Below are 18,259 nucleotides of genomic sequence, written 5' to 3' on the forward strand. Positions count from 1 at the left end.
CCCAGGGTCACACAGCTAGTAAGTGTCAAGTGTCTGAGGCCGGATTTGAACTCAGATACTCCTGAATCCGAGGCCGGTGCTTTATCCACTGTTCCACCTAGCTGCCCCCGGCAGGAAGCAATTAAAAGACTTGCCCGGGGGCAGCTAGGTGGAACAGTGGATAAAGCACCGGCCTCGGATTCAGGAGTATCTGAGTTCAAATCCGGCCTCAGACACTTGACACTTACTAGCTGTGTGACCCTGGGCAAGTCACTTAACCCTCATTGGCCCCCCCCCCCAAATAATAAAAGACTTGCCCAGGGTTGCACAGCTATTGTCTTAAGGCCAAATTTGAACTCAGGTCTTCCTGACTCTATGTCCAGTGCTCTATCCACTGTGCCACCTAGGAGAGACAGGCCTAAGTGGAGGTTGGGATACTCACTCCCCTTTCTGGTCCAAGCACTTACAGGTTTCTGAGTTACTGTTTTTTCTACATCAAAATCCATGTGATCAGACCTCAGACCCAGGGGCTGGTGGATGCTCTGGGGCTAAGAACTAAGGTGGAAGGGGGACAAGGCGATGGGCCATTGATGGTTTCTGTCAACCTGACACTCTTCAAGCCTATAACTGGGCTCAGCACTTCTAGGACCTTACTTCTATTTTCTGGGAAGTGAGGCTGGAAGAACTATGAACTTGGTTTTGACTTCCCAGAATCCTTGTTCTTGCTAAGAGTAGTAACATTTCTTTCTCATTCCTATGGTACAAGACACCACCCTCCCTAAAGTCCATCTTCATCCTGGGAGCTTCTACTGGAAGGGTTCTTTCCCTCTCTAGTTGGTTTCCGCACTCTCTTCCCCCTTCCCTGGGACAGTTCCATTAGTAGGTAAGAAGACAAACCCACAGAGGGGAGGGAAGGGTCAGAGAAGGAAAGGCTCCTTGTAATGAACTGAGCAGATGGTGGCCTTGGGAACAGCACTTCCAACTTACCAAATCGTCAATACCCCCACACCTCTTCAATCACATACAGACACTATCACTCTTGCTTCCCTTACTTGTATGTATTTAAAATCTCCCCAGGAAAGAAGAGTATTGCACACACTGAGGAAAAGAGGACCATACCATGAATTACCCTTGGCATCTCTGAAGGGAATCCTGAGCCCCTCCCTTTGATAAGAGAGTGGAAAAACTGACTAGACCCCTCCCTCTCAGGTTCACCATACCTCTTGGCCCCAAGTCTCAGTCTGAGTCAGTTCCATTGAACACCTGGCCCCAGGCTCCTAGCTCTGGCTACTCTGGGCCTGAGAGGTGTATTGCCTGCTCTTGGGGTGGGGAGGAAAGGGGCTGGAGTCCCATAGGATATCTTCATAGGGGCTTGGAGTCTGTGCTTCACATTTGGCTTGTTCTAGCAGGCCTCTCAGGAGCCCCACTGTGAGTGGGGGGTCGGCTCCCACCTTAGGGAATGGGGCTGGAGGCCCCTCTTCATCTGGCAGGTATCTCTTCAGCAGGAGCAAGAGGTCTGTGGGTGTCAAGTCTGGTGGGCACAGGCGGCGCAGGCGAGTCACGTGGGCATCTAATTGGCGATGCTGAGCAAATTCAGCTACTAGGACACTGAAGATCTCCATCTGCAGCAAGGGGCTGGATGGGCTCAGGGCCAGGCCTGCGTCCAGCACCCGTTCCCACTGTCTAGCCTTAACTAGTTGCCCTATGGCCTGGAGCACAGCCTTGGGCCGGCCACTTCCCAAGAGTAGCTCTAGCTCTAGAGCTCCTGCCCTGGCTCCAGCCCAGTCACCCAGCACAGCCAATGCCCGTCGGTATAAAGGTGGCCCTGGGCCCCCAGCTCCTAACCCCCAACCTGGCCCCCCCTGCTGTTGTGCCAGTTCTACAAAGGGTGGCAACCAACATGGCTCTAGCCGACAAAGGCACTGACACAGGAGTTCAAAGGGGGGTAGTGCCCCATCAGCCGCTGTGTCCACTAGCACCTTCTTCCACAAGTCCGGAGGGGCCTGGGACTTCAGCTGGCCAGCTTCATCCAGTTGCAGCCGTAGGGCACGGCGGGCAGAGCACCAAGCAGCAGCAGGGAAGACAGAAAACACAGCATTGAGCTGGGACAGCTTGTCCCCTGTCAGATCTGACCGAAGCAGCCGCTCTACCTCCCGTTCAGCCAGCTCCATCCAGCCTTCCTCTTGCCCATCCCCAGCCACTAGTCGGGTCTTGAGCCGTTCTAGGCCGTGGTAGTCCCTTAGCTCAGCTTGCAAATCAGTCAGCAGTTTGGTTGGGGGTTGGTGACCTTGGAGAACAGCAGCTAGGGCCAGGGGAGCTCTAAAAGTGCTACCTCTTCTCAGCTCATCAGTTGTGAGTTTGGCTCCCAGAAGACTCCTACGCTGGTAGTAGCCACAGGCCTCCTCAAACACTAAGTCCTCAGAGTTTAGCCATTCAACCTCTCTCCTCATCTCCCAGGCCATACAAAATAGGCCACCTGCAGAGAGCAGCCTCAGCGCACCTTTATTTTCCTCTCCTTCATTAATCCCTGGGGCTGAGAGCTCCAGAAGGTGGACTCCGTCGGTACTTAAGACTTTTCTTTCTAGAAGCCGTCCACTGCCCAGGTCCAGCAGCTCGAGTCCAGAGCCGAGCACACAGGCCAAAGTGTTGTTGAAGATACCCAAGGACACTGGAACCTCCTGGCTAAGCAGCCCGCACCCCAAGATACCCACCGCTCTAGCTCCTCCATCCCTCCGGATGAGACTCACAGCCCCCTCTGGGCTCAGCAACAGCAGGTTCCCCTGGGCAGAGGCACAGGTGTGGATGTCTAGGGGCTCCCCACCAGAAAGCAGTCCTGGTACCCTCTGAATCAGGGACCTGAAATCCCAGGAGTCCCTGCCTTTAGGGCTCAAGTTCCTGCTATGAGTAAGGTTGTGAGCAGGGACAGCCACAGTGACCCTGCCCTTACCTGGGTACCAGATGAGCAAGATGTGAGCGACACTGGGCCAGGTGGCAGCTGTGGGCACCATGAAGAAGTCAGAACGGGAGGCCAGCAGCTGGAAATGAGGACAGTGGTGCAGCAGGATCTTGGGGGCACTCAGAATGACACCGGTCTCCCCGTGGGGCTCCAGAGCCCGGGTGCACACACAGTGACTGAAGGCAGCCTGCACCGATCCTGCGGCTACCTCGGTGCCGCCTGGCCGCTCCTCACACCACACCAGCCGGTTTCCCAGAGCCGCTGCGGCCACCACCCTGGCCTTGCTACTCACACACAATTCGGCCTGCTGGAGCAGCTGCCATTCTGGGTGCACTCCAGTGCCCCACACCTCAGCCCGCCCACTGGCCCACACCACGGCAAGTACAGGACGTGGGCCGCCGGCCCAGCCTGGGCACTGGAGAAAGAAGGCTTCTAGCACTGGGCCTTGGCCAGTCGGACAGGAGGGCTCCGGCCCCAGCCCCGCCCCTTTCCTGGACACCAGCAGCAGTGGGGCAGGAGAGCTTGGGGGGCGCAGAAGCAGCAGGTGGCGGCCGTCGGGGCTGGAGCGGACCCGGGCAAGAGGCTCCTCCGCCAGCACTTGGCGGAGCTGGCTCGCGTTACTGAAGTCGCTCAGGTCCGAGAGCAGACGCAGAGTGCTCGCCCGCTTCATGGCCCCCTGGGGCGAAGGGCGCCGGCCCGGGATGCGGCTGGAAGGAGGCCGCCCTCTGGGAGGCGAGGGGCGCCGCTGGGCAGAGTCGGACTTTATGGGGCGCTGTCGCTCCGTTGCGCTGCCTGCTCGTTCGGGAAGAGAAGGAAGGCGGCCGAACGGTCCTCCGACTTCCGTCCCGGCGGATGGGGTGGGCTGGGGACTTGGGGGCAGGAGAGTCAGCCCCGCCCAGGAGGCTTGCGTGAGTCCGGCGCATCGCGGCATGGGAGCCAGCCGTGGGGCGGAGCCTGCCCGGGCCTCTCTGCCCTTTCACCCCCGCACTTTCCCTGTTCCTACTGGGCTTCCCCAGGCTTGGGTCTCGTTTATTTTTCCAGCCAGTCGGCTGATTCCTTGACGTGCGTCGGGGCTTGGCGACTTTCTCATCTGGGCACCCCTTACACTTGACTCTCCTCCCTAAATCCTGGAGGAGACCACCCTCCCTTCTTCCCTCCCTCCCCTTTTTTTCTTCCTCCAAGATACCCTTCCTCAAAGCCCAGCACTTCCCATGAGCCGAGCCCCAAAGTCCCACTTTACCACATCCCTCCCACACGTTAGGTTGTCATTTCTCCGAAGTACATGTTATCCTCTTGGTTAAGCCTCCTCTTCTATGGCATCAGCAAAAGGAAACACAAAATGTGTGTACATTTTTTAAATATTTAAAAATAAGTGGATAGGGGCGGCTAGGTGGCTCAGTGGATAAAGCACCAGCCCTGGATTCAGGAGTACCTGAGTTCAAATCCGGCCTCAGACACTTGACAATTGCCAGCTGGGTGACCCTGGGCAAGTCACTTAACCCTCACTGCTCCGCAAAAAACAAAAAACAAGTGGATAAAGCACCGGCCCTGGATTCAGGAGTACCTGAGTTCAAATCCGGCCTCAGACACTTGACACTTACTAGCTGTGTGACCCTGGGCAAGTCACTTAACCCCCATTGCCCTGCCAAAAAAAAATTTTTTTTTTTAATAATTTGATTGCTATATTTGTTGTGGTTGTTGTTGTTGTTTTTACGTGAGGCAATGGGGGTTAAGTGACTTGCCTAGGGTCACACAGCTAATAAGTGTTAAGTTTCTGAGGCCGGATTTGAACTCAGGTACTCCTGACTCCAGGGCTGGTGCTCTATCCACTTCGCCATCTAGCTGCCCCTATATTTGGTTTTTACATATTGCCAAAATTTCCCCTGCCGTGCCTCTCTCCCAGAGAACAATTTTTTATAACAAAAAGTTTTTGTACTCTATGAATATAATTCCATTCAACAAACATTTACTTCTCTGGGCCTCAGTTTCCTCATTAAATAAGGGAGTTAACTTGGTGACCTCTAAGGGTTCCCTTCAAGTCTAAATACTAAGAGCCTTATAAGAATATCTTTTCCATCTTAATAGCACTTTATTATTTCCAATTACATATAAATATAGTCTTCAACATTCATTTTTGTGAGATTTTGAGATCCAAATTTTTCTCTCTCCCACCTTTCCCCCGTGTCCTTTTTTTTTTGTGGGGGGGGGTGACGAATTTGGGGTTAAGTGACTTGTCCAGGGTCACACAGCTAGTGTCAAGTGTCTGAAGCCGGATTTGAACTTAGGTCCTCTTGACTCCAGGGCCAGTGCTCTGTCCACTCTTCCACCTAGCTGCTCCGTGTTCATTTATTTTTTATTTTTTTATTTTTGCAGGGCAATGAGGGTTAAGTGACTTGCCCAGGGTCACAGAGCTGGTAAGTGTCAAGTGACTGAGGCCAGATTTTAACTCAGGTCCTCCTGAAAAATAGATTTTATTTATGCACTTTTTATGTCATGGTCACTTCCAGAAATAGAGCACCCCACTATTGAACCTTCTCTCATAATAATAGCAACAACCAACAAGCTAAGTAAAAGCCAGGATCTGGTTAACTCAGGCTGACTACAAATTTAACGTTCTCCCAGTTCCCTGCTTCACTGCCAGAGGGAGCTATATCTCATTAGCTGTTCTCTTGGACATTTTAATTACTCAGGTTTCTTATTTACTTTATTGTAGTCATTTGGTATATTGTTCTTCTGGTTCTGGTTATTTTAGTCAGCATCAGTTCATGGCTTCAGGTTTTTCCATCTTTTCCTGTGTTCCTCTTTTTTTTTTTTTTTTACAGAGGGCCCAATACAATTTTGTTGCATTTCTATGACAACAGTTCTTCCTTCACCTATTCTACAATTAATGGGCACCCACTCTGATTCTTTGGCAACACGAAAAGTGCTGCTATGAATATTTTGGGGCTGTGTTAATTTGATTTCACTAAGGTTTATACTATGGACAGGGCTGAGCACTGGGCATCTGAAGCTGACAAGTACATAAGACTTAATTCCTTCTATTAAAAGAACTTGGGGCAGCTAGGTGGCACAGTGGATAGAGCACTGGCCCTGGATTCAGGAGTACCTGAGTTCAAATCTGGCCTCAGACACTTAACACTTACTAGCTGTGTGACCCTGGACAAGTCACTTAACTCCAATTGTCTCACACACAAAAAAAGGGCAAAAAAAAAAAACCTCACCATCTAGCTAGGGAGATGAAACCTAAACACAAGTGACTATATAATAAAAGGCAAAATGGGACAAATGCTGCAAAAACAGGTATAAGCCAAATGTTATACGAGTTCAAAGGAGGGAAAGATCACTTTTGAAGAGAAAAGGATTCAGGGAAGAAATTTTAGTTGGACCTTGAAGGATGGCTGGTATTACAACAGACTGGTGGTGGCGGTGAGTGGGATGGGGTGGGGTGAGGCACAGCAGTACATTCCAGGCAAAAGGAACAGTGTGAGCAGAGGCACAGAAACTGCTGTGTTTTGGGAAATTGGTGGGGGTGTGTCTAGTTTGGCTAGAGTCTGTGGAGGAGTACTGGGGTATGTAGTGGACTTCCAGCTGTATACTTGGAGAGTCAGAAGATTTGGAATTAAGACCTTGCCCTGTGTAACCCTAGCTGTGTGAATCATCCCACTTTCTCAACTTTGTTTTCCTCATCTGTGAAATGGGGATAGTGATTCTTGCATTCGCTACTTTCTCTCCCAGCTCAAATCCATTCTCTACTCAGATGACAAGATGATTTTTCTAAAGCATAGGTCTAACTCTCCTCTTATAAAGAGCTCAGCTCTAGTCACTCCCTGTAATCTCCAGGATCAAATACCTAGAATTCCAATCTTACACTTTCTACATTCCAGCAACAGTGGCCTACTCAATATTTCTTTCAAATGACACTTCATCTCCTTGCATTGGTCATCTCCCCATGCCTGGAATGCTGCCTCTTCATTTGCTCTGTTCCCTTCAGGATTATCTTCCATCTACTTTGTGTATATTTGTGTATACACTTTGGTATATCTTGTGTATATACTTTGTGGTTCAGTATTCTTTGAGAATCCAGTAGACCATAGCACACCAATGCTGTCCATAGGGGTTTTTTTTGGCAAAGATACTGGGGTGATTCGTCATTTCCTTCTCCAATGAATTAAGGCAAACAGAGGTTAAATGACTTGCCCAGGTCATATAGTTAGTCTGCAACCAAACTTGAACTCAGGTCTTCCTGACTCCAGGTCCAGGCTTCACTGAGCCACCTAGCTGCCATGCCTTGTACTTAGTAAAGGCTTAACATACAATTGTGGAATGATTACAGGATTCTTTGTTTTTGTTTTTGTTTTTGCAGGGCAATGAGGGTCACACAGCTAGTGTCAAGTGTCTGAGGCTGGATTTGAACTCAGGTCCTCCTGAATCCAGGGCTGGTGCTTTGTCCACTTTGTCACCTAGCTACCTCACCCTTTGCATTTTCTACCAGATATTTAGAACCACAGAATATAGCTTTATATTAAATTATTAGAAAGTTCATGATATTCAGGATTAGAGTCCACGAGGTCTGCCTTCAGGTTCACTTAATAGGAGGTTTTTTATTTCTTTATGGAATTTGTAGATTTTCCTTTGCACAGAAAGTCTCTATCTCTTGCTTTTCCCTGTCACAACAGGAATGAGAAATGGAAGAAGTAGAATCAGACCACTGCTTTCCTAAATTTTTTCCCACCTTCAGGTTTAGGCCAAGACAAGGGAGAAGGGGTAGGAGTTAGCTCAAGAGCCACCTGTGATAGGAACATATCCCCATGGCCTGCACCCCCCCCCCCAAATCCCAGACCCAGGACTCTCTGCTTCCATCCCAAATGAGGTCATCAATCTGTCCTCTGGAAACAACAAGAGGGGGAGGAGATGAACTCATTGTTGCTATGGTGCTGATGTCCTTAGCCTTAAGAGGAAATAATCTTCACCTCAATTCAACAGTTATGAAAGAACTGGTATGTGCAAATCACCTTGGGACCTTCTGGGGCTTTTTTGATTTTTCTTTAAAAACAATAACAGGTAGCACAAACGGTGTGTCCGGGAAGCAGCACTACACTTTAAGGAGTAAAAAGCCAAGAAACAGTAAGCCAGGATGAGTAGGCAGAGAAAGCAGAAGACCATCGAAAACTTCTTTGGGGAAAAGATAGACCACAATACATCCTCAGAAGAAGAAGAAAATAATAGGGTCAAAGCTCCAACATCCAAAGCTTCCAAGAAAAATATGAACTGGTCTCAGGCCATGGAAGCTCTCAAAAGGGATTTTGAAGAGAAAGTAGGAGAGATAGAACGAAGATGTAGAGAAAGAGAGGAAGGAATGGAAAGAGAAATGAGAGCAATGCAGGAGAGTCATGAGAAAAAAGTCAACAGTTTGAAAAGCCAAATGGAAAAGGAGATTAAAAAACTGTCTGCTGAAAATAATTGCCTAAGAATTAGGATTGAACAAATGGAAACTAGTGAACTTATGAGAAACCAAGACACAGTAAAGCAAATCCAATTGAATGAAAAAATAGAGGGCAATGTGAAATATCTCCTTGGAAAAACAGCTGATCTGGAAAATAAATCTAGGAGAGATAATTTGAAAATCATTGGACTACCTGAAAACCATGACCAAAACAAGAGTTTAGACACCATCCTCCAAGAGATTGTGAGGGAAAATTGCCCTGATATTCTAGAAGCAGAAGCTAAAATAGAAATTGAAAGAATCCACCGATCACCTCCTGAAAGAGATCCCAAAAGGAAAACCTCCAGGAATATTATAGCCAAATTCCAGAACTCCCAGGTCAAGGAGAAAATATTGCAAGCAGCTAGAAAAAAGGAATTTAAATACTGTGGAGCTCCAATAAGGATAAAGCAAGATCTAGCAGCTTCTACATTAAAGGACCGGAGGGCATGGAATATAATATTCCAGAGGGCAAAGGAACTGGGACTACAGCCAAAAATCACGTACCCAGCAAAACTAAGCATCATCTTTCAGAGGCAAACATGGAACTTCAAGGAGAAAGAAGACTTTCAGACATTTGTTATGAAAAGACCTGAACTGAATAGAAAATTTGGCTTTCAAATACAAGACCCTGGAGAATCATAAAAAGATAAACAGGAAAAAGACTTCATGAGGGATATTAAAAGATCAAACTGTTAACATTCCTATGTGGGAAGATAATACAGAGGACACAGGTCTGAACTGAATACGAAGGGAAGTTATGTTTTGTTCTTTGTGGGGTGTCTTATGTATGGGGCCGGATTTGGGCTTGGGGCCTCCTGGGTCCAGGGCTGGTGCATTGTCCACTGTGCCACCTAACTAACACATAATGACATCCTTAAAATAGGGTTGAGGTGTAGAAGAAATAGACTGGGGAGGGGGAAGGGGAGAGTTGGTCTGGGGAGAGGTTGTTCATATGAAGGAAACAAGAAAAAAGCTTATGGAGGGGAGGGGAAGAGGGGGAAGGAATTGGGGAGTGATTGAACCTTAATATCATCAGAATTGACTCAAAGAAGGACTAACATACATACTCAAGTGGGTATAGTAATATATTTTGCCCTGAGGGAGGGGAGGGAGATAAGGGGGGGGGAGAGGAGAAGGAGGGAAGGGCAGATTCTGGGAGAGAGTAGTAAAAAGCAAAATACTTTCAAGGAAGGTGAAGACGTTCTGCATAACGGCACAAGTATGAAATATTGAATTGCTTGATTTCGTAGGGAGGGTTGAGGAGAGAGGGAGGAAGAAAATTTGGAACATAGAATTAGCTCAAAGACCTTAAACTCATCAGAGTTGGCTCATGGAGGGAATAACATTCACACCCAGTTGGGAGGAGTAATCTATTTAACCTTACAGGAAAGTATGAGGGGAAGAGGATAAGGAAGGAAGGGTGAAAAAAAAGGGAGTGCAGAGTAGGGGAGGGGACAGTCAGAAGTAAAATACTTTTGAGGAGGAATAGTTTAAAAGAAGATGGAATATAGAGTAAATATCATGGGAAGGGAATAGGATGGAGGGAAATAGTTATGATGACTTTGCTGGGCTAATACAAAGAAAATTCTTTGTCAAGTTTAAGGTACATTATTTAGGGTATGATGAACAGGATACTATTAGAAAAACCTGGAAAGACCTACATGAACTGAAGCAGAGTGAAATGCACTGTATAGAAAATAACAGCAATAGTGTAAAATGATCTGCTGGGAAGCATGTGGTTATTTTCAGCAAGGCAATGATCCAATATAACCCTGAAGGACTATGAAAATGGCAACCCATCTACAGAGAAAGAAGTGATAGTATCTGAAATAGATGGAAACACATTTTTTTTTCTTTTCTTTTTTTTTTCTTTTTTGGTGAGGCAATTGGGGTTGGGTGGCTTGCCCGGGGTCATGTGGCTGGTGGGTGTTGGGTGTGTGGGGCCGGATTTGGGCTCGGGTGCTCCTGGTTCCAGGGCCGGTGCTCTGTCCGCTGCACCACCTAGCTGCCCCTGGAAACACATTTTTTTAAAAAAATGTTTTTTCTCTTTGAAAATTCCTCGGTCTGAAGTTTTGGGAGTTTTTTGACTGTTTTTTTCTCACAACCTAGCTAATGTGGGAATGTTTTCCATGACTAGTCATGTATAATTTATTTTGAAATGCTTGAGTTCTAGAGGATGGGGGTGGGAATAGAGGAGGAAGAGAAGTTGGAACAATTGTTTTTTAAAAATTGATGTTAAAATTTGTTTTTACATATATTTTGGAAAATAAAATTCTATTCTAAGAGTGAAAAAAAAAAAGATAGAAATAAGCCAAAGAGTATGAGAAAAAGAGCTGGACTCTCTCTTTTAGGTGTTCAGGCTTCTCCAGGACTGAATTGATCTGAATGTATAGTTTCAGAGCTGAAAGAGACCATTTACTAGAGAGAAAAAAAACCCATAGTATTTCAGGTTCTGGGCCCAGCAGCAGTTTTTTGTTGTTAGAGATATGTTGTGGATGTATATTCAAAACACTTTTAATGATAGAGGAGTACAATAAAAAATGTATGGAGAGTAAAAAAAAAAAACAAAAAAAAAACAATAACAACAAAACTTTAGATAACCTCACTCCCAGAAAATTAGCAAAGATGACAAAAAGATGGAGAGAGTCATTGTGGGAGGGACTGAGGAAAGACACGGATACAAATATATTGGTGGTGGAGCCGTGGATTGGGCTAACAACTCTGGAAAGCAACTTGGAATTATGCTAAATTGACTAAATTATACTATACTAAATTGACTAAATTACTACTAATTACACTACTAATTACATCTATATCCTTTGACTCAGAGATCCTACTGCTAAGCATGTACCCAAAGAAGGTCAAAGACAGAAAGGAAGGACCCATATATGTTAAAATGTTTATAGCAAGACTTTTTATAGTAACAAAGAATTGGAAACAAAGTAGATGCCCATCAATGCCATTAACTGATAAGCAAGTTGTGGTACATGGATTTAATGGAATATTACAGTACTGCAAGAAAAAAATATAATGAATTTAGAGATGCCCTGATGACTTCTATGGAGGGAAGAAAAGTGAAATAAAACACTATGTACAATTACAGTAGTGTAAATGGAAAGATAATAACAAACCCCCTCAAAGCTAAATGCTGTACAGTAACAGTGATTAAACTTGGCCCCAAAGAAGAGATATAAGAATTCACCTCACTCCTTTCTATGTAGAGGTGGGAGACTATGGGTGTGGAACAATGCATACATTGTCAAACTTGACTGATGAGTTGGTTAGTTTTGCTGAAATGTTTTTCCCCTTTTGATTTTATTCTGTGATGAAATAATGAGATTTAGCAGATACTCAAAGACCCACCTGGAGATTAATCTAGACTGATTGAATCAAGTGAGAGTGATTAACTGCTGATTAGCCTACTTCAAGTTAACTGGATTGTAATCACACCTTGAGAACACCTTCAGAACCAATGGATTTGGATGATGCCAACCAATCAGCTTGAAGCAGTGTGTAAGGACCGGCTCTGTTCCAGACCTATAAAAAGCTTCCACAATCAGTTTGCTGGAGAGAGTTTGTGATTGAAGCAGGCTTGTGGCAGAGGACTTGAGGAAGAACCAGACCAGGCTGGAACTCTAGGCTAAATAGGCTTTTTTCTTAACTTTCTGAACTCCATGGGAATATCTGTATGCTTTAGTAAATGTTTAATGCCCAAGGACTGGTGCTAAAGCTTCTAATTTAAGGCGACCACAATTTAGATTTTAAACATCACAATTCTTTGTTACAGAGGGTAGCTCTCCTGGGAAGAAGAGAGGAATATATTTTGAAATAAAGGTGATGAATATATAAATGTGAATAAAAGATAAAGTTGATGAAAACACAAAAATTATCAAGAAAAATTTAAAAAGAAAAAAGCCAAACTTAAAAAAATTAGATAAGACATAGTTTCCTACGGAACTTACTATTTAGTTAAGGTATAATAACCATACAGAGATAACTATTACATAAGAGTCACAACCCTTCAATAACTTTTAGCCTTAAAGCACTGCCTTTGGCTCAGAAAGGTTGTGACTGGTCTCTCATTACATAGATAGTAAATGTCAAATAAAGGCTTTCAATCTGATTCGTGGTTCAGAACTATTCACCAAGCAGGTAACTTCTCTCCAGGTAACTATACAAGAATACATAAGTGTATTAGAAAGAGGTTTAAAATGAAATGCTGTGAGGGAGTGGGATACAGTGGGAAAAGTCCTGAAGAAACCTGTGATTCCTCACACTTAATTAGCTAGCTGTGATCACAGACAGATTAAGTTCTTTAGTCTCTCTGAGTCAGTTTCCTCATCTACATGTAGCCACTCTCATATATAATGGGGATAATCATACTTGTACAATTTAGCTTATGGGGTTTTGGTGAGAAACGGTTTAAAAAAATATTTTTTGGATTTGATTTGATTTTTAATTTTTTTCCAATTACATGTAAAGATGTTTTTTCAGTTCCTAATTTTCTCCCTCCCTTCCCTTCCCTTCCCTTCCCCCTCCTGAGGCCATCAAGCAATCCAATATAGGTTATACATTACAATCATGTTAAATATATTTCCACATTAGGCATGTTGTAAGAGAAGAATCAGAACAAAAGGAAAAAAAACACACAAGAAAGAATAAACAAGAATAATAACAAAAAAGCAACAATAAAAGTGAAAATAGTATGCTTCAATCTGCATTCAGACTCCATAGTTCTTTTTCTGAATGTGGAGAGTGATGTGGGCTAGAATTTTGGGGTCAAATTGATTGTGAGTCATCCCAAAAGAATTACAAGACTCAGTGACTCAGTTTCCCAAGTTTTATTGCAATGCTGTGGGTGACCACAGGGAGAGAACCAGAATATTGGAAAGGTAGCTCTCAAATAAGGAAAGAAAAGACAGTTATATTTATAGTATGGATAAATTGATTATCAGTCTCATTATAATAATCTCCACCTTAGGGAGGTACAAGGGAGGGCCTGTCCTACTCATTATAATATTCTCCACCTAGGGGTGTTACAAGGGAGGGCTCATCCTAATTTGGAGTTCCTGGGGGTCCTAAGCCAACCCCTAAGGCGGGTACCTTTTTCAGTGGAGGTGTGTTTTTGGGGTTCACACGTCATAAGGTGAATCTGGGGACAAATTTGGCCTTTTCTGTGCATGTCTCTTTCTGATTCCCATGGCTAGTTTCAAAACATAGTCATTTTTCATTAGAATTTCTATAGCTTGTCTTTTTCCTTTATTGTTATTTTTGACCTGACCCGTTCTGGTCTGTTATGGATGTTGATCACTATGGGTAAGAGAACCTAACATAAGTTATCCATTAACTGGGATCTGACTCCCTTTTAGAGGTAATATCTGTACTAGAGCTTGGGTCTTATATTTTTCTATTAACCCTTTTTTGCCTCCTACATCAGATAGCATTTTCCACCATAAGTCTTTTGGCATTGTCTTGGATCACTGTATTGCTGAAAAAAGTTAAGTCTATCATAGTTGATCATCACACAATGTTGTTGATACTGTGTACAATGTTCTCTTGGTTCTGCTCACTTCACTCAGCATCAATTCATGTAAGTCTTTTCAGGTTTTTCTGAAATCCATCTGCTTATCATTTCTTATAGCACAATAGTATTCCATTCCATTCATATGCCACAACTTGTTCAGCCATTCCCCAATTGATAGGCATCCCCTCAATTTCCAATTCTTTGCCACCACAAAGAGAGCTGCTATATTTTTGTACATATGGGTCCTTTTCCCTTTTTTTCTGATCTCTTTGGGATATAGACCTAGTAAGGGTATTGCTGGGTCAGAGGGTTTGCACAGTTTTATAGCCTTTTGGGCATGGGAGAAATGTTCTTTGTAAACCTTTAAGCGTTTAAATAGTTTACTATTTATGCTAGGGAATGTCTTCACTTGATGATGTGACTTGACATGACACTTGGGGGTGAGGGGGAGAGATTGTTTCCACCCTATGTCCTTAAGATTCAATATAACAATGGATGAGAACTGACTCTGTGTAACCTGCAAAGCAGGGCTGCTTCTTCACCTCTGCTGAAAGGCTCAGATTCAGTCTCATCTCTTCGAGGAAGCCTTTCAGCCAGTTTCAGGGAACATTAATTTTTCCTTTCATGGAATTGCTATAGCTCCTTAGGCTCTAACCTAGGGTAAGACAGGCAAATATTTATTGATTGATGGATTGTTTGGCAATCAAAGTGCCCCATTCAGTGAGTGAATTATGGACGTTCACAGAGAGGCAGGCATGAGGGCACGTGTGGCCTGGGTGGGGCCAGAGGAAGGGGGTGGGGTCTGACCCTTTTCCCAACGCGGGGCAGTTACGTAAAGCGCAGGCCGTATTGCTTGCTGGGAGTTGTGGTCCCCAGGTCGTAGCGTCTGTTGAGAGTTGTAGTCCTGGCGAGAGGGCGGGGCCACGGAAGGAGCCGGGGAGGGGGCGGGGCTGGCACGAGGAGGCCTCTAGGACCCTACTGGGGCGCGGGAGCGCGCTCTTCGGCCCGCTCCGGCAATATCGGGCACGAGCAGGGGCAGCGGGCGGTGGCAGTGGAGCCCGAAGAACCAGGGCTTGGTGAGCTGCGTCCCCTGGAAGGCCTGGGCTCTTGGCTTCCACAAAAACATGGTCTCGATTAGGGATCCGGCAGGCCGGGGCCGGAGCCAGGCCTTCACCCTGAGGCAGCTTTGAGGGCCCCGGCCTCCTGGGGGCGGGGCCTCCCCTAGCGGAGAGAGCAGGGAGGAGCGTCGGAGGGGGGGGAGGGGACTGTGAGGGGATCGTGGTGGGGGGAGTTTGAGAGGGAAAGGAAGCTCTGAGAAAGTCTGAAGGGGGTGGGGACCGAGGTGGTTGGGGATTTAGGGGAGAGTCTGAGGGGGAAAGAGACCAAGGAGGGAGGGCACAGTCAGGAGATCATGGGGTGTGGGGAACAGTGTTGGACGGGACCTGGGAGAATAGAGGTGGAGGGGAGGAACGTAGGAGAGGTTAACTGGGGGGAGAAGGTCCTAGGAAAGTGTCCAGGGAGGGGGGAGGATCCTAGGTCTTGGGGGGAGTGTAGGATAATGTGTCAGTGTGAGCATATCCTAGGAGAATATGTGTGTTTTGGGGGAGCATTCTAGGAAAATATGTTTTTGAGGACAATCCTGGGAGAAGGTGTGCCTGGGGGAAGAATTTAGGAGAATATATGTGGGTGGAGTGGGGGGCGGGAGGGGGACTGGAGATGTGGAGAAAATATCTAGGGGTCTCCTAGAAGAATGGGAGGAAGAGGGATCAATGTCTGTAGGGAGAGATCAGTTTAGGAGGAGACAGTTTTCAGTGAGCAGCGTCCCTTGGGGAGTATAAGGCTCTGAAGTGCTGTCCTGTGCCTCCCCTCTGAAGTGCTGTCTCCTCCTCCCCCGCCTCCAAATCAAGGAGATAGTTTGTGGCAATTTTAGGAGAGTGTTTGACAAGGGAGGGTCCAGCCGAGTTGCGAGGGAGGGTTGGGAGGATCCCTAGGAGAGTATCTGAGGTGAGGAGCAGGTAATGGAGGATCCTCACCCCCCCTCCACCTGGGGTAGTGTGTAGGGGAGATGGAACCTAGGTTTTGAGACTCAGCCCTGACATCCTTTTGAGCATTGGGCCTGGAGCCCTGATTTCTCTGCCCTACCAGAGAGGCCTAGCTTTTTTTTTTTTTAATCAGGCTTTAGTATCTGCTCCCTCCCCCAGATGACTTTTGGCCTAGTCATGGCTTCTGGGGTCAGGTGATACGGAAAGCTCAGTGAAATTTGATTTATATACTTTCTGGACTCCAGCCTCTCTCGTTTCTCGTAGGAAGGGATTGAACCTTTCCTGACTTTTTTCTGTGGGTCATTATAGCTGCTGACCTTCTTCTTCCTGGTGTGGGTATGTGACATTGTATGGGCCCTCTTACCCTTTTACCTGCTTACCTCCTCAGACTATTATTGATCTAATATTTTCATTTGGGTATCTTGATCTAAGGTCCTAAGTAAATGAAACAACCTTTTCCCTTGGCAGAGGTGGGGAAGTAGGGAGATAAGGGAGCTTCTTGGGAAGGAAGCTTGTTGGGAACTCTGAAAAGTACTTAGTGATAGTTCATTCAACAGAGTTTATTGCATATGGATAAGTTCCAGTGCTAGGCTTTAGGGATACAGATATGAAATGAGACATCTTGTATTGGAAAAAGCCCTGCATTTGATCTGGGTTTTAATTGCTGGGTTGCTACTTTTCTGTATGACCTGGGGCCAGTCATATCTCCCCTTTGGTCCTTACTTTCCTCATCTGCTAAATGAGGGGATCAGATTAGATGATCTTTTAAGATCCTTTCCAGCTCTAAACCCTAGGATTCTTGTTCTCCAAGGAACTTAATCTAGTAGGAAGATTAAAATACACACAAATAACTATAATCCGAAATTAGAATATAAACACATAGGAGAGGTTCAGCCAGAGTGGTATGAGATTTGATTAATCTCTGCATCTGCTTGGTGCTTTTAAAAAAAATTTTTAATGTTTTTTTTTTTTTTTTGCTGCTTGGTGCTTAATAACTGTTTGATGAATTTGATTTAATTCAGTGAATATCTGGGAAGCTTCTTGGCACAGGGTTATCAGACCCTCCCAGGATCTCTCACTCTCAAAAAAATTAAGTGGAAATAACACTTGACCGAGAGTCAGATGACTTGAGTTCTGGGCTCCACTAGTTTCTAGCTGTGTGACCTTGGGCAAGTCAGCTAACTGCTGACTAACTGCTTTTAGCCACAATTTCTTGTCCACAAAATTGGGCTTGTTAAAATCAAATGATATATCTGGGGAAGAACTTTGTAATATACATCTATAAGGTGATAGCTTTATCCAAATAAAAATATTGCCTTTGCTGCTTTGAAACTCAGTGTCTCTGTAAATACATTTTTCTTTTTCTTTTTTTTTAAATTATAAAAGCATTTTATTATTTTCCAGTTACATGTAGAGATAGTTTTCAACATTTGTTTTTATAAGATTTCTAGTTTCAAATTTTTCTCCCTCCCTCCCCCCCCTCCCCAAGACAGCAAGTAATCTGATATAGGTTATATATGTACAATAACTTTAAATATATTTCTGCATTAGTCATATTATACGAGAAGAATCAGAGCAAAAAGGAAAAAACCTCAAAAAGAAAAACAACAGCACCAAAAACAAAAGAAATAGTATGGTTCAATCTGCATCTAAATTCCACAGTTCTTTTTTGTTCCGGATTTGGAGAGCCTTTTTTTGGTTTTTGTTTTTAGTGAGGCAATTGGGGTCAAGTTACTTGCCCAGGGTCACACAGCTTGTTAGTGTTAAGTGTCTGAGGCTGGATTTGATGGAGAGCCTTTTCTATCATGAGTCCTTTGGAACTTTCTTGTACTGTTGTATTGTTGAGAAGAATCAAGTCTATCAGTTGACCAACACATAGTGTTGATGATACTGTGTACAGTGTTCTCCTGGTTCTGCTCCTCTCACTCATCTTCAGTTCATGGAAGTCTTTCCAGGTTTCTCTGAACTCCTCCTGCTCATTGTTTCTCACAGCACAATAGAATTCCATTACATTCATAAACCACAACTTGTTCAGCCATGCCCCAATTGATGGGCAGCCCCTCAATTTCCAGTTCCTTGTCACCACAAAAAAGAGCAGCTATAAATATTTTTGTACATGTGGGTCCTTTTCCCTTTTTTATGATCTCTTTGGGAAAAAGACCCAAAAGTGGTATTGCTGGGTCAAAGGGTATGCACAGCTTTATCGCCCTTTGGGCATAATTCCAAATTGCTTTCCAGAATGGTTGGATCAGTTCACAGCTCCACCAACAATG

At 45.1% G+C, this 18,259-nt stretch overlaps 2 protein-coding genes across 4 annotated transcripts in view; one reads left to right on the forward strand and one right to left on the reverse strand.

Moving 5' to 3' along the window:
- Positions 1–282: 282 nt before the first annotated feature.
- HPS6 (HPS6 biogenesis of lysosomal organelles complex 2 subunit 3) lies at positions 283–3,848 on the reverse strand. Its single transcript, XM_043980451.1, has one exon. It carries the CDS (start codon positions 3,603–3,605, stop codon positions 1,257–1,259), a length of 2,349 nt encoding a protein of 782 aa, XP_043836386.1. The 5' UTR covers positions 3,606–3,848; the 3' UTR covers positions 283–1,256.
- An 11,035-nt stretch (positions 3,849–14,883) lies between these two features.
- ARMH3 (armadillo like helical domain containing 3) overlaps positions 14,884–18,259 on the forward strand; it is a 219,233-nt gene continuing 215,857 nt past the window's right edge. For 2 of the 3 annotated variants that reach the window (XM_043987615.1, XM_043987614.1), the window contains exon 1: positions 14,884–15,020. The gene's annotated coding sequence lies outside the window, so the exon portion shown is untranslated. Of the gene's footprint in view, positions 15,021–16,257; positions 16,323–18,259 lie in introns of those variants that run through there. The other variant, XM_043987616.1, reaches the window with a different exon arrangement.

This window comes from Dromiciops gliroides, chromosome 2 (genome assembly GCF_019393635.1).
Source record: "Dromiciops gliroides isolate mDroGli1 chromosome 2, mDroGli1.pri, whole genome shotgun sequence".
NCBI classification, from domain to species: Eukaryota; Metazoa; Chordata; class Mammalia; order Microbiotheria; family Microbiotheriidae; genus Dromiciops; species Dromiciops gliroides.

Coding starts and splice junctions, on each gene's coding strand:
- HPS6 (XM_043980451.1), bottom strand. CDS start 3,605: ATGAAGCGGGCGAGCACTCTGCGTCTGCTCTCGGACCTGAGCGACTTC.